A 20,866-nucleotide genomic window follows, 5' to 3' on the forward strand; every position below is an offset into this window, starting at 1 on the left:
AGTGCCATTAAGAGTTATCAAGACCGCGAGGAACCCGTGACTCACAGCTGGCAAACCTTGTCCACAAGTCCATTGGTGTTTGTCGTCTTAACCACATTTGCAGCTTCACCAGGAATGTCAGTGTGGACAGTGATGGGGGTGAGAGACAGCACATACTTGCTAGGAGCTCTGAAAGCCAACATTCACGACCTGGGCGAAAGGAAGTTATGTGAAGAAACTGAACTGCCCGGGCAGGCATTGGTCAGTGCTACGCTTCAGAAAGGCCCCTGGGGTCCAGCTGGGGGCTCTAGGACCTTCAGGGAGGCTCCTCAGCCACCTCCTCTTTCCTGTACCGTATCTGCCCCTCTCTCCAGTTATTTCACCCCTACATATGGAAATTCTCAAGAAACAGCCAGTTACTTGGACATCTTGTATAATCGCCAAGAAAAGAGGGGAAAGGACAAGTTTACAAAGCACCACAGCAAACCAGAAGTCATTATTGTAATCGTTTTATTCAAGTCTGTGTGTGCTCTGGTGGTGAGACCAGGCTGAGATCAGCATCACACTGTAATACGATAAGAGGTTTAGCCATTGATCCAAGCCTGCTTGGCATCCCTAGTTAACAATTTACAGTACCTTGAAAAAAAAAAAAAAAGCCGAAGAAAAGAACCTGATAAGTTTCCTTCAGGACTTTTCTATTTTTAAATATTGTTGACAAATTACAATAACTTAAATCCCAAAGCAAAATGGGAATTCAAGGACACGGGGTCATCACACATGGACAAGACACTGGAGCAGAGAGGGCTTAAGATGAAAACTAGGAGCTACATACTGAGGAACAAAACTAACGTGTATGTGAACTTCCACTTTACCTAGACTTGAAGGCTCTAAGGGGGAGGAAAATCCCAAAGAAAGGTTTTCTGTGAATTAAGTAAAACCCATCTCCAACTCCTTTCCTTAACCCTCTAGAAGATACAGATAGTCTCAGACTAAATCTCCGTGTGTGTGAACATGCGTGTGTGAGATTGTGAGTGTGTGAGCGTGAGTGTGTGTGTGTGTTTATCATGGGTAGTTAGAGGAGAAAGTCGACAGGTTCACCACCTCCCTTCTTTGCTACAACTAGGTATTAAGAGCTGTGGCTCAATACAATACAAAGACAAAAGCCTGATTTCAAGTTCCCAAGAGGAGCTACAGTAAGGCTTCCAAACTCCAGAGGCCCGGGAGGGATGTGGGTTGAAGCTGTGCTAAAGGGCAGTAATGGGGCAACTGTGGGCTGGAAACAGAGGCGAGAGGCCCATGGGCCTTCAGTGGTCCTGGGAGAAGAGCTACAGGATGGACACGCTCAACCCTCGCCCCCGTGGAACAGGTCCCTGAACAATCGTGGAGAGGAAATGATGGACGAGGAAGCAGCAGGAGCAGAGAGGAGGTTGGCTGAGCTCCAGGGAGATTGCACGTCCTGCTGGGTGTCTCCAGTCACAAAGGGAGGTGATGGCTTAGCCACAGGACAACTCCTCCCCGGACAACGAGCTACCTCAGAGCCTCAGTGGACCTAAGCTAGGCTGATTTTATCCCAGAACTTCTAAACAGTGCCCTAAAATGTGTTCGGAGGAAAATAAGACATGGCTTTGGAGCCAAACAGGTCAGCAACACTGCTTCCTAGCCATGTGACCTTGGGCATGTTTCACAACCATCTGAGCCTCAGTTTCCACGTCCTTAGATGGAGGTAATATCCCCCACCCCACCCTCCCAGGATTATTGTGAGTCCAAAAAAAAAAAAAAAAAGAAGAAAGAAAAGAATATAAACCTTTAGGACAGCACCTCTCACCTAGAAGAAATATAATGGTTTCATATAATTTATTGTTAGTCCCCATACCCGGGCCAGGATAAACCCATGCCTCATTCAGTGATGAAGAAAAGAGCCACAGCCAGCATGGCTTCTGGAACTGGAGGGAAAGATAAATGATGAGAGTAAAATAAAGATGACAGAGAATAATAATGGTAGCGAAAAAGATCCCAAGGGAGGTGATATGACGGCTGAAGGTCACTGTAGGCCAGGCACAGTGCTAGGCAGGCACGGGAGTAAAAACACCTCTAACTTCTGTCCTTTCTGGAACTGGGAGAGAGAATGATTTATTCACTTCTCTGCAAGTTCAAAGATGGCCCAAAGAGGTTTCAAATGTACTCTGAAGAATCCTCTCCACTGTAATCCCTTCCCTTTCCCTTAAAACACATACACACCTCTAAGTGGCCTCAGGGTTTCAGAGAGGCTGAAAGGAAGCTGGGGGACATCCAGGAAGAGTCACCTCAGTCACAGGTCCGAGGCTGAAAACTGCCCTAGGTGTTTCACTGCTGTTAAGTCAACACATTCCTATTCAAACGCAAACACTTTCAGAGAGCTACCACCCGACTCAGGACTGAAGGGAAGGGCAACCAGGAAAGACCTAACCCTACCTCACAGCTCTGCCTGAGCTTGTTCAGGGGGGGAACAGGTAGGGCTGAGACTAGGATAAGGTGAGGCACTCGCGTTGTACACAGAATTTAAGGGGTCACCAAAAACAAAACAAAACAAAACTCAGTTATCCAGATGAATCATTATTTCAACGCAATACTTTTAAAAGTTAAAGTTAATGAAAAGTGCACGATGAACACAATATCAAAATTTTAAATGAAGTCGGGATCTGTCAAAGCAAGTACCTGGGTGTGAAGGATTTCAGGAACGTGGGCAACACGTCACGGTCTTGGACTACAGGGAGTGTAGAGCAAGACCACCACATCCACGGGGCCATCACTCACCAGGACCCCTCTTGATAAATCAATCTGACCTCTGGGTTCAGATTTCCTGAATGTCTAGCTCACACATCCCAATAGGAAAGGCCTATCTCTGAACCTCTGAAATTGTACTCTGGTGTCTGTCCTGAGATACCTATCTAGCTGCCAGGTTCACACATGCCAATCAGGCTAGTAAAACTAGGTTGTGGGTGTTTGCAGGGAGGGGGGGTCAGACCAGTCAGGAAGGAGATTGGGTCAGGGAAAAGGCAAGTCTGTTTCCAAGAGAAACAAAGAGAGGAGTAGAAAAGCTCATGCCTCAGCTAACCAGCTGGGCCCCGAGGCTCTTTGCAACTAGCTGTGGTCATGAGTGAAAGACCCAAAGGAAGGCCATGGGCAGGGGATGCAGGGAACCACACAACCGGTAAGAATCAGGAAGAACCAGTCCTACTGGCTCCAGAGCAAGGAGCAGCCCAACCTCCGGCAGGACAAATCAGGGCTCCCTGAAGTGGACAAGGGACGGGGTGAGGCCTGTCAGTAGTGTAACAGGACAAATGGAAAATAATCTAAGTGAATGAGAGGCTCACCTGGCCCGTACAGCCAACCAGAAGCCCGGGCCAGGTCAGGCTAATTAGCCACCTAAGCCCCGTTAATTAGCCTTAATCAGCTAGGACTCCAGTTTCTGCCTCCTGCCCTTCCAAAGCCAGTGCCTGGGGCGGCAGGCACCCAGGAGGCAAGGCCAGGGCAAAGCCAGGGACTGAGGGCTCCCTGGAAGTAGCACTGGGTTTCCCCTTCTGATGTGGACTTTTATTCATTTGAATTCCTGATCTAAGAAAACAATGATCTGTCTGAACAAAGAGAGACATTTGGGAATGTGTTCCTCACAACAGCTGGAGCTTGAAAGGAAGTCATCTCAGGCCTGAAGCCAAGGAGAAGAGGCAGGTGGTCTAGTTGGTCAAACCACATGAAATGGCCAATATTTGACTGTTTTTGACTTCCAACCGCACGCACACGCACGCGCACGCACACACACTGTTCTCCACAAAAGGAAGCAACCCAGCAAGGGGAGGCTTACCAGTGCTAGACCAGGGGCCCCAGGACCACAGATTTTCAAGCTAGAAAGGCTTCGTGCTTCATCATCCTCAGTTCACAGCTGGGCTCAGAGGTCCAGAGAGGGGAGAGATGTTTGCGACATCACACAACATGCAGGCGGGTAGCTCCGATCACCAGATTCCTGCTGCTCATGCCACCACGTTCACTTACAAGGCACTGTGAGCTGTTCTCCCCCCGACCCCGGTCTACAGTCTCTGGCAGAGTCCTCAGGAGAAGCCTGCCGCTACAGAAGCGGCAACACCTGCTCCTTCCCCGAAATTCTTCAGGAGACAATGGTGTTTCTGACCTGCCCGACCCACACCTGAGTCAAAGGCACAGGCTAAAAGAAACACACGCAGAAAAGGTCAAGGTCCTGCATTCACAGAGGGGCCTGCCGCACGGACATTTCAACCGTGCGGTGTACCACTCAGAGCACCCAGCCCTCGGCACCCACTGCTCTGTGCTTTGTGAAAATCGAGCTGGAAGAATTAGGAATGCTCGGGAGGGCTCTTTCCCTGTGGGGGAGGGAGCAGGGAAGAAGCCTCCAACGGGGGGCTGTGAAGCAAGACTGTTGATACCACGTTAGGCCTAGATGCCCTTGGGGTGTCTTATGGCAGTCCCTGAGCAACTGTGGTCTGAGGGGAAAGGGGCCTTGTGAGGAAGCCCACACCATGACCCATGTCCCCCTTTCCCAAGGATTCCTTCTGGAACCGGGCTGCTTCCAGCCTCTAAACACATCAGAACTTGGGAATGACTCCAAGAAACAAGAGACCCCGAATCATCACCGGGATGTTGCCTCCAGCTCCCCGCCTCCCATCGCCCCCTCTGTAAGACACTAATGGTAGGACCATCAGCCTGACAAATCAGGTGGGGGAATTAGGAGGGATGCTTGTGAACACCAGGGGCGACATAATGCAGTAGAAGAGCATGTGCCTGACCACCGTCCCCATCAGTCATGCTAAGCCAACTCCAAATCATTCCTCTTCCAGAAGCCAGAGGAAGCAGGCAAGTCCCCTAGAGGCAAAGGCGGTAAGAACTGCATCGTCAACTTCAGCGTTTGTCCTATTCGCCGGCAGGGAGCCACGGGCTTCACGGACCTGCTCTGATGCACACTCTCTTGCCCTTGTGAGGGAAGCAGGTGATGGTTGCTTTTACAGGAAGGAAATTTGAGAGGGACTAAGAGACAAGCCCAAGGTCAGACAGCAAAAGCAGAACGGAGAACAGAGCCAATCTGTTCAGGTCTCAGGAGTCTGGTGCCCGACTCAGCAATCAGTCCAAGCAGCTTTTTAACCTCTCTTCACTTGAATCTTCATCTTTAAGCACTTCCCCTTCTCTACCAGTAAGCATAACAAATGTAGAAGGCAAATAATGTAATTTTGTAAAGGTCAAGAGGAAAGGTTAGCACAATTCTGAGTCAAATGCAAGGTACCACCACCATCATCTTCACTACCAGACCTCCGGATACTAAAAGATGTGAAGATAAGAGCATCTGTCAAAGCATCTTAGACATAACATATGAAAATAACTGGGACATCTACTCAGCCCCTGGCAGTGGCCTGGATCCCCAAGGACAGAGGACAGTCCTGTGCAAAATCAGTGGAAGGAACGGAAGGAGTCAAGGAGAAGGGGCAGAGAGCAGTATCTGTTTCCCGTCACCATCTTCCACGTGGCAGCACCTGCCAAGAGGGGTGGGAAAGTGTCTGAGGAAAGGGAAAGGGGGTCAGCTACTGCTGCTGCAGGGGTTTGATCCCCCGCTCCCAGGCCTGCCCCTGCCCATGACCATGGAGACAAGGGAAGCTGAGTGGACAGAAAGCAACCCAAACCTGTTACTATTACAGGATCCTTATCCCACCTGAGCCTTGCCCCACAGAGAGAGTGTGGCAGGCAGGGGTCCCTCGGAGACCCGGTTTGGAGGAGCTGCGAGATGGTAAGTCCTCCATCTTCGTGGAAGTCCACAGAAGCACCTTCAGAATAACCTCGCTTCCGCTTCTTGTGGGTATAATCGCTCCCTTAGCAGACACCCAGCCTTCCCTTGTCTTGCCCTGGATGCATGAGGAAGAACCGGGTTCAACCTCTTACTCGGCGGCAGCGAGCCATCAGTCTACTCCTCACCAGTTACACTACACTTCCAAGACAGACAGCTGCAATCCAACAAAATGACAGAAAGCAGAAAATGAGCAAAGGAAGGCTTCCTGCCTCCTTCCACAGAGCACTGTCCAGAGCCAGCATGGTCTGGACGACACTGTATGCTGCACCCACCGGGGGGCCATTTAGTGGGGCTAAGGGTTTAGAGATGTGTTAGTGGCTTAGGGCCTGGGGCCCTGGAGAGTCCTGGGAAAGGGCACAGAACAGGCCATCTGTGTCCCTCTCCCCATCGGGAATGAAGGGGAGTCACGTGGTTGGCTGGAACTGCTGACGGGATTCACACTTCCCCCCTCCTAGCCGAGGAGTGGGGCATGGGGGCAAAAATAATCTCTTACGTACTGTCTTCGCTGAACAAAGAGACGGAGAGAGATGAGACGCAATAACAGAACCCTGGACAACAAAACCAACAGTGCCTCCCCGCCCAAGACTACACGGGGCCCTTGAACCAGAGTGTCTGCCAGTGGGCTCGTAAAACAACGAACAACTTGAAAGCCAAGGTCTTCCCCTTTTGTCCTCCCCAGGGCAGGACTTCTGTTGTAGTTACAGAGCAAGCAATGACCAAATCCATCCCTCGTGCCCGGATGGCTGCTCTCCTGTCCTGGCATCCAGGCAGCAAACGCAAGGAACCTGCAGGTGGCCCTCCAACACCTGCAGAGAAATAGTCCAGGACAGAAGACAGTGATGTGTAGAGTCTTGAGGGGGGAGGAGCGTGACCTAAGGACTCTACTCCTGTCAAGCTGTTATTCCCACGCAAAGACAACTGTTCACACTTGCTGCAGGAGCCTGAGGATAAGAGGAAATGTGGAGATACACGTCAGAAAGCTCCAGAAGAAGCTCAACATTCAAGTTAAGGAAACAAATTCCAGAAAAGCCGGGGTTGGCCTCTGTTGTCCTTCCTACCCAGCTCATGGTCCAGAGCCCAGCAGGAGGGCTATCTGTGCACAGAGACAAGAGGCCTTGGTTGGCCTCCAGTGCTCGGAATTTGAAGGTTACTGTACATCAGGGGCTCACTGAGCACCTTACAGACATCATCACTCACCACATCCATTCACACAAGGAACTAAAAAGCGCTCCGTTCTACTTCAAGGGCATCACAGAGTAATGATGGATGAGAAGGAATCCCCACAGTTCCAACTCCCAGGGTCCAGGACCCACCCCCATATGCTATTCTGGTGCAGTGCAGAGATATCTCCCCACCAAACACATAACCTGAAGTCCACTAATTCCAGGGGCTGCAAGAAAGATCAAGGGAAGGGAAGAACACATACAGATCAGATGACCAAACGGACAAACACAAGAACTTTGTCTCTGGTTTCAGAACTGTCACCAGTGAGTCTCCCTGGAAACTATTCCTGGGATGAGAGTGTGTTTGTATCAGAACCTGGTCTGACCACATCTGGAGCCCAGGTAGGAGATGGGTGCCGTCAACAGGTGCTGGTTTCTGCCCTTCTTTGAGTGTTTACAAAAGGAGTGAGGACAGACAGACTCCGTTACCCTCTTTGCTGCAACTCAACTGTATTTCCTAACTCCCTCCCCACCCCTGTCTCACAGAGGCAGGTCCCTACCACTGGGAGGCTCAGATGAATAAGTGGGGCGCCTGGAAGTGCAGTAGGCGGTACTAGCTGCATCGACTCCTGTGCCCGACACTGGGGCACTTTGCCTTTAGTCCTCTGGCCGGCACCGAAGGGCTCAGGACACAGAGAAGCTCACAGCTCACACCAAACGAGATTCTGATTCATGAGTATCAGGGAAGAATGTGGAAGAGGTGCAAAATCAATCACAGAACATCCAATACTGGTGTTTGGAAAGGCTGAACTCAGGGCTAACAGAGGGAGCCCAGGAGGGCACACCCAGGGGGCTGAGGAGAGGGGGCAGCAGACAGATTCGGCTGAGGGACTCTGCAGGGTCACCTCGAAGGCAAGGAAGACTGTGGAGGGTGGAGGACATGCACGCACCCCTCCCTGCCCTACACAGCCACGGCCCTTCCAGTGGACCTGGGGAGAAGGGCCCTGCAGGGCACGAAGCCCTCTCAAGGGGCCCTGCTTCCATCCCTTCCATCTTCAAAGTGCATTATCAGTGCAAGAAGGAGGGCGGGAGCTCAGGGGGTCCAATTCTGAGACAGGGCTGCGCCAGCCGGCTCCCCCCATCTCCTGCTTCCCCCTTGCCCGCCCCCAACCCTTTTCGCGCTAAGACCAGAACTCTTGCTGGATCTCGTAAGGGGCAGGCCTGTGTGTGTTCAGTGCGGCTCTGCACAGCGGCACGGTGCCGTCCTGACTCTGGCCCTCCGCGTCCAGGTCCAGAAGCGTCCGCTCGGCGGGCGGCAGCGGCCCCGCCTGGAAGGGGGGCAGGGCTGGCAGCCCAGGCCTCTCCTCCACGGTGCTGCTGCTGCTTGCCAAGCAGGAGTCCAGGTTGCTGGGCGTCTCCGTGCTGGAACTGTTGGCTGGGGAGGCGCTGCGGGCGTGGCTGGGAGACACGAACCACCAAGGGTCCAGTCGCTGCCGGTTGGCAGAAGGACGCGGCCGAGGCAGAAACTCCAGGGTCTTGGGTCTCTCCAAGGCAGAGTCCTGCTGTGTGTTCCAGCGCCTTGGGGTCGGGGGAAAGACCACATTGGGGTCAGGGAGACGGGGGAATTCCCCTGGGTCTCGGCTGGGGCTGGGGGTTTTCAACATTCCTGGTCAAAGAGACAAAGGGAGAGGCGTTCGATCACGGCGCCACACACGCTGCTTCCTCCCCACCTCGCCGCGTCCCTGTCCGCTCGGGGTAACGTGAATTGCGAGCGCCTACTATTTTTCATGCAGTGTGCTGGCAGGCACCGGGGATGTAATAGTGAACTACAAGGCCACGGCCCCTGTGATCTGATAATAATGGGACACACGGGGCTCGTATCTGTCGTGAAACTTGAGGAAATGTCTGTTCATTCGCAGTTCATCCATTTAATAAACGTGTGACAAGAACAAAGCTAGGTGTCAGAAACCTAAAGACGAGTAACCTAGGGGTCTCTTTTCCCAAAGAGGCCACCTATCTGATTGTAACCAAAAAACCTAAGCAGGGGAAGGGCAAGCTGAATGGTCCAGTACTACTGTCGTTCACACTCAAATCTCACTGAGAGGGTATTGCCATGTTCTCTTCTCCTACGGGATCCGAGGTGGTTTCTAGGTCAGACTGCGGTCTTCTAGGGCGCAAGGGACAGGGTGGGGAAGGCCCAGAGTGACAGTGCACGTCAGGGTGTGCTGGACGTCAGACGGAGAAGGCGAGCGCGTGCACCGGCACAGCGGTTCACCTGGACACATCTCCGCATCTGAGCGATGGGATGAGTGACTAAGGGATGAGTGATGGAGGGCGTGATGCCCGGGCGGAAGCTCGCCTTCTGAGAGTGTCTGGACTCACACTGTAACGAGAGACAAGAGCCCAGCTGCGTGGCCGAAAATACCCTCCTGCGTGCAGGGCAGGATTGCTCTCGGTAACTGCAGCCTCCTCTGCAGGGAACAGAGCTGGACTCCTGCCCTTGTCCTGAAAGCACCGCGCCGCACGCTCCCAGACCCAGGGCCTGAGCATCCCACCGCAGTCCTGATGGGATTCTTCCCAGAGCCTGCCTGTCTGCTCTCCCTCCTCAGGGAAGACCCCCTGAGGCACAGGACGGAGAGAAGTCGGCCACCTCCCGCGGCCCAGAGCGGCCTGTCTCGACTGGCTGAGCCAGAGGAGAAACGGAGCTGACCCCGATATCTCCACTCCTGGGGGAAGCACGAAGGCGGGCAAGAGGAAGGAGGGGGCAGGCAGGCCTCACCTGCTCCAGGGCTGGGGCTCAGCCCGTTGCTGGAGGGGCTCCTGCTGGCTCGAGGGGCCGCCGGCTTGAGGGCCCCATCGGAAGGAGTCCGCCGGTGAGCGCTGGGCTCGGCGCGGGGGGCCGTGAGGGTGACGTGGGTGGGGGTCAGGGACTGCCTCGGGTCTCGCTTGAAGCGCTCCACTCGGACATTGACCAGGGGATTGCGGGTGCAGGGGCTCAGGGGTGGGGCCTCCCCGGGGCTGACGGGCATCTCGTACACCACAATCTCATCACTGTCGGAACGCAGCAGGGAGCGCGTGGAGTTGCACTCGGAGATGGAGGAGAGCGAGAGCAGTGTGAGGGAGGCAGAGGGGTCTCCTAGCAACAGCACGGGCTCCTCCTTCTTGAAGAGCTTCCGGGATGGGGGGCTGGTGCTCCGACGGGGACGGCTGGCTCTCTGGAAAAGGCCCTCGCGCCTCTTCTTCTCCTCCCGGGCTGGCGGCTCGGGCTCCTCCGGGGGGAGCAGCTGGCACTTGCCAGCTTCCAGCAGGTCACAGCCGAGGCCCGTGGCTGCCAGGACGGCCCCACAGCCGAGCAGAGCCACCTCACAGCGGCGGTGGTGGGGGCCGCCCCGCTTGAGGCTGTTGGTTGGCGTCAGCTGGGGGGTACTGGTGGCCGAGTTGACTGGGGTGGGCTCCTCGTGGACGCCGTCGCCGGGGGGGCCGTCCCCATCCTCTCCACGAGGGAATGGGATACAGAGGTAGGACTGGTTGGGTGACGGCTGTGGACGACTCTCCCCACTCCGTGGACCTTCGCTGTCCTCGTCCTCTGCGAAGATGAGAGGAGTGGAGGGGGAACAGAAAATGGGAACGAAGCGGCAAGAGTAAGAACCTGGTCCTTCTCCCCGACCCCAGGCCCCTGGCCTAGTGCCAGGGATGCAGACGTTGAACAGTCTGAGGTGCAGGACAAAGAACCAACAGGGCTTCATGCCTCCACACTCAACTGTGACCAATGTGGGGAAATCACTCTCCACTCCACAGCCTGTTTTCCTATGTGCAGAAAAGACGATCTGCTAATTTGCTCCTTCTGTCGTGGGGACCCTCAACACAAGAAGTGCGGTATGAGTTTCCTAGAAGAGACAGATCCCTAATTATTTTACAACTTGAAACTGGAAGGGACCTTGGATTTTTAGAATAATGGCCTACAGACCTGTCTTAAGACTAGCGTCCTGCAGGACGTCCCTGGTGGCCCAGTGGTTACGACTCCGCACTCCCAAGGCAGGGGACCCAGGTTCGATCCCTAGTCAGGGAACTAGATCCCACACGCATGCTGCAACTGAGAGTTCGCATGCCCCAACTAAAGAGTCCACGAGCCACAACTAAGGAGCCCACCGGCCACAACTAAGGAGCCGGCAAGCTGCAACTAAGGAGCACGCCTGCCGCAACTAAGAGCTGGTGCAACCAAAATTTTTAAAAAAGAAAAAGACTAGTCTCCTGCAAAGGATTAGAACCCCCTGCGTGGGTGAAGGCCCATCTACTCTGTGGACTGACTTATTATGATCTTGGAATTCTAGAGAGAAGAGTACTTTCTGAGAGAGCCTGGAGAAGGCCTTACCCATTCAGTAATCACAGGGCAACACTGGAAAGGCTTCCTTGGAGGAACACTGAGGTGTCTTCTATCACCATCTCCCATTCTGTGGACTCCCCACATTAAAATACACAGAAATAGACCCAGGAAAGGAAACTGCCTGATTCTAGGCCTCCCCCTTCTTCACTGCCCTAAGAAGACTATAACTGGCCCCTTGGGATAGGAGGCCAAAGGCAGGTTCCATGGCAGCAGTAGTGATTTGAGAAGACTCAATGGAATGAGAGTAGAGCAAACGGAGAAGGAACAAGCGGGGTGGAGGGTGGGGGGGACCAGGAGTTGAGGAAAAGAGGAAACACCCCCATGAAGCAGTCAGTACTAGGGGCCCTTAAAGATTCCGAGAAGCTTGGCCAAGAATTCCCTGAGGGAACAGGAGGAGAGTCAAGACAAAGGCAGTACTTACCCATCTCCATAAGGCTGGTGAACCCTGGCAGGGCTGGACTATTCCTCGGCCCCTTCCCCAGGTTGGGGGCACTGGACGACCACTGTTTGTATCCATCTACCAGGGACTTGAGGCTGAATGAGAGGAAGTGAGGAAACTGTGAGAACTGGTTACTTCCTTTACCCTCAGCTCCCTGGGCCTATGGAAATGCCTCTCCCTGTCTGCTTGATTACAGCAAAGCCCAAGAGCCTCGGGGTATAGGCAACAAGCCTTACTGAGCCCACCCGCTTCATTAGCAAAAGTGCACATGCTCTAGGGAATGAAAAGCAGAGACATAACCCACCCCTCACATGCGGCTATGGAGCTGCGGGAAGACCTGCTGGGCAGGCTGGCAAGAGGACAGCGAGAATAAGGACTGCCGGGCACTGGCCAGGGTCTTGCCGAAGCCCAACTTAAGGGAGAGGCAATCACTCCACAGGCGCTGACTATAACACACTGGTGACATTAGAAAAACTGCAGTGCTGAGATCTGCAATGCAAGGCAAGCACCGGGCAATGAGCTAGCAGAGATGGGCCAGGCCAGGCCACTCCACTCACACCCTTTCTCAATTTCTCCTTCCAAGCTTACGGCATGCTCAGGCAACTTTCAAAGCCATCCATGTTTCAAAAACAAAAATCAACCAACAAGGCTGCACCAACCCAGTGCACTTTGGGACAGACCTATGTGGGCAGTACATAAGGCTGGACTCGAACCCTCGGTTTGTCTGGGAATGGAGAGGAAAATGACAGGCGCTTGCTTTCAAAACCCTGTAATCAGCTCACAGTGGCAAGCCAGTAACTCCAAGGTCACTGACTGGGTACCCCGCCAACTCTCTTATAGGATAGGGGCATCAAAGGCCCAGAAGCACTGGTCTTTCCCCTAAAGGACAGTAAAGAAGGAAGACTGAGGAATCTGTGGGCTATGACTGCCCTGGAGATACCAGTATATAACCAGGGTGGCTCTCATTTTAGGGCTAGAGAGAGCCATTCAACTAAAACCCACTCTTCCCAGCCCATCTTGAGGGAGGGAGAAGGACCAACTTTTTCCCTGACTGCAGACCTCTGCTTCAAGTGCTATCAGAAATACCACTGAATTAAAGTACCTCCCAGCCACCAGTGGTTTCAACCAAAATACACAGCCAGAGAGAAGCGTGCTGCCCAACCCACAGCCTGAGACTTCTCACTGGAAGTCTTATAACATCACCTCCAGCTCTGGGTCCAAGGAATCCAGATCAGCAGAGTCAAAGCCAGTGCTGACGACCAAAGGATAAACAGCCATGGACTGTCTCCCTATAACTAAGGATGCTGGGAGAATCCCAACAGGAGTGGTCAGGGGAGCAAAGGAAACGTCAAGTCAGACCAACACAGGAATTTTCCCAAGGTGCACGATGGTACCGCTTCCAAAAAAAAAAAAGGAAGTCAGCATGGCCCTGGCAATAATGAGGCTTGATTCTGCGGGGTGCGCTGTGAGGAGAAGGAAATGGAGGGAGGGTTATTACCAGTACATGTGATGAGAGGGTGAAGATTGGACTCACCCCAAGTGGAAATGTGGAGATTCTGATGGGGTACTTAAACCATTAGCTTTCTCACGTCTCTGAGGGGATCTTCAATGAATAAAGAGAATCAGTAGCAGGCAACAGTGGGTACATGCAGCTCAGCCTCTCCCACGTGAGAACCCTCAAGGCTGGGCCCCAGCCATGTCGCCAGCTGCCCTCCCCTTGTCTGGTCAGCAAAGCCCCACACCATGAAGGAATCTTAACAAGATGACCAGGCCGGAACTACCACGGGCCCAGGACCTCCCAATCTGTGGGACAAACATCGCTGGGCAGCCACAGCTTAATTACAGGGGGCTTGTGAATCCTCAGATCCCCGCTGTCTACAGACAGTGCATACGTTTCCTACAGATATGTACTATTGTTTTCAAGGATGGAGATGCAAATTCACTTAACGTTACTGAATTCAATACAGCTTTTTGTCATTACATATTTTCTTTAGTCAACAGGGACTAACATTAGAAATAGTATCCTATAGAGGCTCTCAACATTCTCTGACATGGAAGAGGTCTTTTCTTGAGACTCGGTGGATTTTCCTTATTTCTTCAATAGGAACTGAGAATCATGAAAAATTAAGTCACATATTTTGAACTGCTTCAAAAGTTTTGAGGGCAGATCTATGTAAGTTAATGTAATGTAAGAAAATTCCGAAGTTAATGTTTTGTGTGATGTGAAATGCAGTTAATTTACTAGCAAGACAAAAAATACCTTTAAATGAAGCAGAACCAGAGAAACTATTGGCATCCATAGCCAGCCTGGTAAAGTCTATCTGGAAACACACTAGTGTCAGAAACACCAAGGGACTCAGGGTGACGGAGTTCCTCAGGCCCGGCTCAACCCTACTTCCAGCCAAGGCTCAAAGGACAAACTGAGGAGTGCTTGTACCTACAGAACTTAGTAGAGCAGAGCAACCTGCAATCCCCAGAGGACTCAATCACTGAATTCTTATACAGCTGAGGCAGTCTGCCCTACATATCTAAATATTCTGTTCTAAGGTAGCTAGTGATTTCCAAAGCCTGGCTTCAACTTCACGAACCAACCTGTTATTTTCACCTTCGGCACAGATCTGACATGGGGAAGTAGATTTTGGACATGAAATCGTAGTATTCAGAGAAATACCCAGGCTCGTTACAGGTTCAGGGCACCTCTAAGTCTAACAGTCAACCTTAGAAGCTCTTTGAAAAGCCACTAAAAAGGATGAAGGGGGCTACTGCTTATCCTCCCACTTGGAAAAGTCAAGAAATAGGGCTCTAGATTCTAACACAAGAATAAGAAGTATATCCCATGACATGCGTTCTTCGAGTATGAAGGAGAACTGCATGAGAAGCACGGACGAATCATGAGAGCAAGTATTTACATATGCTTACTACGAGCCACCCCATCTTCTAGGGACTTCCCAAATATGAGCTTATTCATGATCAACTCCATGAGATGGGTATGGAGAGAATCCCCATTTGATAGATGAGAAAACATAAGGTCCCACAGCTGGGCATGGAGGAGCCGGGATTCACACCCCGGCAGCCTGGGCTCAGCAGCCATGCTCTTCACGACTGCACTACAAGCAACTGGTCTGTGAAGCACTAGGACCACAGTGAGAACACAAGCACATCCAAGGCACCAGGGCGTGCCATGTGCTTTGCCTAGAGGGGCCACTCATACATGGTAGGCGTGGCTGGTGGGTGGGGTCATAAGGAAGTACCAGTGGCCCCGGAGGCACCTCCACCTGCACCTCCAGGGCTGGGTTATTCTGCCTGCCCCTGCTCTAGGATGAGCCTCCACGCAAGGGGCGTGTCACCTCTGTCCCTCCTCCTCTCTCCTCTGGGCAGAGGTTTTAAGGGGAAGAGCCAGGTGTAAACAGAACACTCAGGCTGAACTCCTCACACGCAGTGAATGCTTGGGCTACTTGCTCCTCTGAACAGGAGGCCTCCAGGGCTGGGCCAACTGTAACTCATGGGCTAAATCCTGCCCATCCCTTGTTTTTGTACAGTTTTACTGGAACACAGCCATGCTCGTTCATTTACATATTGTCCATGGTCCGTGGCTGCTTCTGTACTACCACAGTGGGGCTGAGCAGTTACTACAGAGACCACGTGGCCCACAAAGCCTAAAATACTTACTATCCGGCCCTTTATGGAAAAAGTATGCCAACTCCTGTCCTAGGGGCTTCCAGGGAACAAGGAGATTGAAAAACCCTATTGTCAAGATCAAGAAGCTTGTCATTTCTCTGAACGCGGCGAAACACGCAACAGAGAAAAAGGTATTCCACATCATAGTTTTAAAGGATTTCCCATCCTCTGGCTCTTACCCTTCGTCTCCTGAGGCAAACTCCTTCTGACCAAGTGTGCCCGGCCCCCACGTCCGTCCCTTCTTCTTGGGGGCCCTCTTCTCCTCCTCTTCCCCCTCCTCCTTGGGGACGACACAGCTCCGTCCCCAGGTTTTGCTGCTTTCGCCTGGTGTCACTGTGAATAACAAAGGTCGAATGGGAGCTGGAAAGCAGAGAGGTCCCCCCAAACTAGCCTCTCCCCGACCGGACACGCACACTCACATAATTGGAGCTGCGGGGGATAGTCAGACCTTGTCAGAAACTTTGTGCCCGAGTGGAGCCTGCCAGGTAAGTAAAGGAGTTCCCAGCCAGCACTCACTCAGTGCTTTCCAAGTACCAAACGTGAGAAAACCTCCCAGATTCTCCCGAGTCCAGCATAAAGTGGGCACTCAGGCCGGCCAGTCACCAGAGCTCCAAGCAGACCTGACTTCGGGAACATGTTTTGTTGCTGGGGACTGGCTTGGCGGGGGGGGGGCGAGGTGGCGGGTGAGGAAGTAGGTGAGAGATAAGGGGTAAGGAAGATGCAGAAGTGAAGACATTTTGGTAAGAAAGTGCTGGAAAGGAAGAAAGTGAGGAATTCAACACTGTGGAGAAGGAAGTCAGGGGTAGGAGAGGGGGAAGGAACAGGCCTGGAGAAATGTAACAGACAGGAGAGGAGGTGCCTTCTTCTGACCCTGATGCCTTAGAGCAAGGGTTGAAAGCCAAATGCTTCAGAGACTGGCCTTATATCATAAATGGACGGAGTGGCCCAGGTCCCAGAAAACAGGGAGTTGAGGGGACTGAGGCAAAATACAGAGCGTACGGGAAAAAGAATCCACTGGTTTGATTTGATTTTTCAAGGAAAGCCAGAAATCCAGGTCTTGGGGGGGGTTTGATGAAATCTCTCTCTCTTTAAATTAGGGCATACAACACACTTTACATATATGCATATATGTGTGTCTGTATAAGTTCTTTTTAATAAACACCGTCATAAAATAAAATTGGTTCGGATTCGGCCTATCACAAAGTAGCTGGCAAGTTTACCTTGGAACCTACACTTTGACAAAGCCCTTTCCTGGGAAGCATGGAAAAGAAAAACCACGATGCCCCAAACGTGGCAGCGAGGGCACAAGGTCCCCAGGCCAGGGTACCTTCATCGCATCCCAGATTGCTTTGTAATCCACTAAAGAGCCCGCTGGTACCCACAAACCCCTTTGCTGGTGTCTCACTAAGAGTGAAAGGGTCAAGGTCATGGAGAGACGAGGCGGGGGGTAAGGGTCTGCGTACACATGTGCGTGTATATACATATTGTGGAGGAGAGGTGGCAGAGTTATGGACGGAGCCAGCCTGGACCAGCTGGTGGCTGGACAGAGCAGGGGACAGGTGCCCCTGGTGTGTTCTGGCCCCAACTAATGTGGGAAACAGCCTCACACTGGATGGCTCGCAGGCGAGGAATGATGGTGGGGCTCGCAGGAGGGCTAGAGCGGCTGTTGATGAGACTCTTCCTTTTATCCATGGTGGGCGAGGCCTGTACCGTGAACTTGTGCTGGAAATCTGCTTGGGGAAAGACAAACAGATGCGTGTACATTAGGATTTTCCCATTCTCAAATTCCTATGAGCTACAAGGATATATACTGCAACACAGGGAATACAGCCGATATTTTATAATAACTCTAAATGGAGTATAACCTTTAAAAAGTGTGAGTCACTATGTTGTACACCTGAAACTTGTGTAATATTGTACATCAGCTATACCTCAGTTAAAAAAAAATTCCTATGAGAGAACTGACACTTCCTGGCAGACTTGAGGGACAGGCCCTATTTCCTGAGAAGCTCCTTTTCACCTGGGAAATGTTCTGTTTCAGAATCATTTCTTTTTCCCATAGGGACATGGCAAGATGGACGTATGAAGAGAAGGAAACTTCATTACCCAAGTGAACTTCATCATGTCGTTTCCATAAAGCCGTCTATATGATGTACATACGTCTATAGGATGTATGTAGGTGTAGCTAGTATGTGCTTAGAATAGTTTTTCAAAATATCATGAGACCTTGTCGATTATTCTAGGAAATCTAACTTAAAATTCTCCATCTCATACAGTCTATCCGTACACGCCTCCTTTTCTCAGGGACCAAAGCAGGGAGACTGATGCTCCTCGATAAGTGCGGGGTACCAGGACTAACCCACAGAACCTGGGGAAGTGAGGGAGATGCGGTTAATGGTCCAAATTCTGATGTATTCCAAAGGCATTTACAGCGTACATGAGGAATGTAAAATGTACATTCTCTGAGTTTCTGAGCTTCGTTCTCCCCATCTATCAAAAGGCTATAAAAAAGATCTGCATGTTTGCGCCTAGGTCTCCCCTCTAGACTGTGATCTCCCTGTAGGGGAGCTCCATGGCTTTTCTATCTGCTGCCTTAGCACACAGCAAGATGCTGGCACGTGCCAGATGCTCCAGAGGTGCTTAAAGACTCTGTGTTGCCTGAAAAGAAAAAAATGTGCAACGACACATTCACTGAATTTCACGAGGTGGATTCTCTTGTCTGTACCTAAGCCACCATCCCAGTGCTTAAAGTCATCCACTACTGCTCCTATTATGCCATTTCCCCTTGGCTCCTTGTACTTCTAATAAGCTTGCTTCCTGGGGCCTTACAGACTCAGAATACAATGAACTTTATTTACATAACACACACTTGAGTACTTACCTCCCTCCGTGGGTACGTTACGCCCCACAGAGATTCTAATTCATAGTTTCATATTTCTTTGCATTTTCCCAAGGCTGTACCTGCTGCAAATGTACCTTTGTTCAGCTAATGTGTTTCTGAAAGGTTATGTGTAAATCAAATCCTTAAACGTTCATCCTAATCTCAACCGCACACAGAGAGCTAATTATTTACAGAAACCCTGAGATGAGTTATTTTGCAGACTCACACGCACGTACACACATACCCTGGGGTTCTTTTCCCCCCGTGACATATTCCTTCTCCAGGTTTGCCTATAGTGAGATGTGCCTGTGTGCGCGGCCGTGCTACTCGCAGCCTGCAGCCAGGCCTGTCACACTCACGGCCTTCCCCTCATATTCTGTGTGTAGTCAAACTACAGAATCCCCCTGGAAGGCGGAAGCTTTCCATCAGGCCACGCTTTCCACGGAATAGAATGGACCTTCCTAAACCAGCTCCGTGATGAGCCCTGGGGTCTCACGTTTCTGAGCTCAGTCCCTGGTTCCCACAGAACCCCTGCCACACCAGCCCCTCGGTCCACTCCCACCTCCCCCAGGTCCCCGGACACCAACCGGAAGGGAGGCTGATGCGGTTTCCATCCTTGAGCTTCAGTCGGTTCTTCCTGAACTTGCCCTTGCGTTTCTTGACCCGGGGCTTCTCCTGGCACAGCTGGTGGATGATGATGTGGAGCTCCCGCTGCAGGATGTCGATCTCCCGCTCGGCCAGCTCCCGCTCCCGGCGCCGCAGCAGCTCCTCCTGGTTCTTCTGCTGGAGTGCGGCCCGCGTCAGCTCCTCCTCCCAGGTGTGCAGCTCCTGCCAGGCAGGTAGAACCATGGCGGGGGTGTGTGTGGCAAGTGGTCCGTGCAGAGGGGGCTCGCCCCTGGGGCGCCAGTGCTCACAGCAGCCTGGACAGCTCTCCTCGGACACCCCACGTTTCAGTCCCCAGCGGAGGTGGGGGCTCAACAGCTGGCTGGAAAAGGAACACCTGACCACTGCAAACGGAGGCCAGGCAGGCTCCGAAGAGCCATCCTGAGGATACAGCTCGAGGAGCCACAGGCCAAGCCCTGGAGACGGGGGCTGATAGTTCCCTGTGCCCCTTGATTGACTGATTAAAATTACCTGTGACCAGGACAAACGATGGCGTTTGGGTGGAAAATATAATCATATACTCAAATTTTACAGATTTGGTTCTATTTTGATTTTTTCTTTCTGTTACATAAAGGAAAGTTTTTTAAAACCAGAGCCAACTTACTGTGATCTAGCTTAAAATGTGCGTGCTGTGAATGAATCACCCTCCAGGCATCGCCTAACATTCAAATGAAAATAAATATATTTCCAGGGTGGCTGTTCAAAAGGTTCGTGAGGCGCGTCATCTAAATCTTTGTTCACTTGGTGAGTGAATCCACTGAGCGTGTGGTTTAAACTGGCACCTTATCTAAAAGGACAACCATTTGCTCTGGAAGGATGGGGACAGCACAGCAAAGAGAAGAGGGAACATTTCCTGAAGTCTTTGCCAGGCACTTTCTCTAGAAGGTGGGCAGAACCTCTTCCCTCCCTCCCCTTTTTCCTCCTGCATGAATTCACAAAGGAACTCACCATGGAATTCCTGGAAAGAGGTGGGGGCCTATGGCATCAGGAAATAGGAGAGAGCCCAGGAAAGAGAACAAAGCATGCGTATAAAATTTAAACATGTGGACTCTAAACTGTTAACACTGGTTACCGCAGGCCTAGGATCGAAGTCGGGTGGAGGCAGAGGACTAAAACTTAAGAAGCTTTCATGTCAACAACCTGAGAGAACCATGTCTAAAAAGGGAGAAGTTTTCTTCAAAAAAGTAGCCAGAGCAACACTTCTGTGGTTGAAATTCAAAATTCTCAATGAAATGCTCCCCTATAAGAAGTCATTCTGGACTAGAACAAACTATAGAAATGGAACCCAGGGCTAGAAAATAGTATGTGAACACATATCGGGGAAGCAGAGCAGCGGGCAGAGAGCAGAAGAGAAAACAAACAAAATGGGAATAAAGTATTCTGATGAAAGGAGTTTTCCGTTCAACTTGCCTTCTATTCTCAAGAGTATATGAAAATGACCATAAAAATGATAGAAAGGAGAAAAATGAGAAGAGGATGAGCACCTTGAAAGTTGTCTGGTACGTGGTAGGTCCTCAGTAGTTGCTGATTAACTGCTGAGTCGATGAATGAATGAGAGAAAGAAGGAGGAGGAGAGAGAAGACAATTTTATAAATGCAGGTCCTTCGTTATGGGAACATGGATTCATCACAGTGCCTGAGAAATGAGCTTGAACTTTTGAACTTCTCCTTCTTTGATGAAATAAGCCCCAAATAAGCCCCAAAGATTAACTGTTGTGCATCCTCCACCTCCTTGGCTTCCCGGTCCCACTGCTTTGTTTTCACCATCAGAACAAAAACACATCGAAGATTCAGAAAAATTATTCCTGGTTGGTTATTTTGCTGCTAAATGGGAA

At 51.5% G+C, this 20,866-nt stretch overlaps 1 protein-coding gene across 1 annotated transcript in view; it reads right to left on the minus strand.

Moving 5' to 3' along the window:
• Positions 1 to 616: 616 nt before the first annotated feature.
• Positions 617 to 20,866, minus strand: part of MAP3K9 (mitogen-activated protein kinase kinase kinase 9) — a 77,620-nt gene continuing 57,370 nt past the window's right edge. The window contains exons 6-12 of the mRNA XM_030831546.2: positions 18,957 to 19,197; positions 17,096 to 17,218; positions 15,668 to 15,821; positions 13,345 to 13,413; positions 11,793 to 11,905; positions 9,767 to 10,573; positions 617 to 8,653 (exon numbers count right to left, since the gene is read on the minus strand). Coding sequence (XP_030687406.1) covers positions 8,169 to 8,653; positions 9,767 to 10,573; positions 11,793 to 11,905; positions 13,345 to 13,413; positions 15,668 to 15,821; positions 17,096 to 17,218; positions 18,957 to 19,197 — 1,992 coding nt within the window. The 3' untranslated portion in view covers positions 617 to 8,168. The remainder of the gene's footprint in view (positions 8,654 to 9,766; positions 10,574 to 11,792; positions 11,906 to 13,344; positions 13,414 to 15,667; positions 15,822 to 17,095; positions 17,219 to 18,956; positions 19,198 to 20,866) is intronic.

The sequence above is a fragment of the Globicephala melas genome, chromosome 2, assembly GCF_963455315.2.
Source record: "Globicephala melas chromosome 2, mGloMel1.2, whole genome shotgun sequence".
Classification (NCBI taxonomy): domain Eukaryota; kingdom Metazoa; phylum Chordata; class Mammalia; order Artiodactyla; family Delphinidae; genus Globicephala; species Globicephala melas.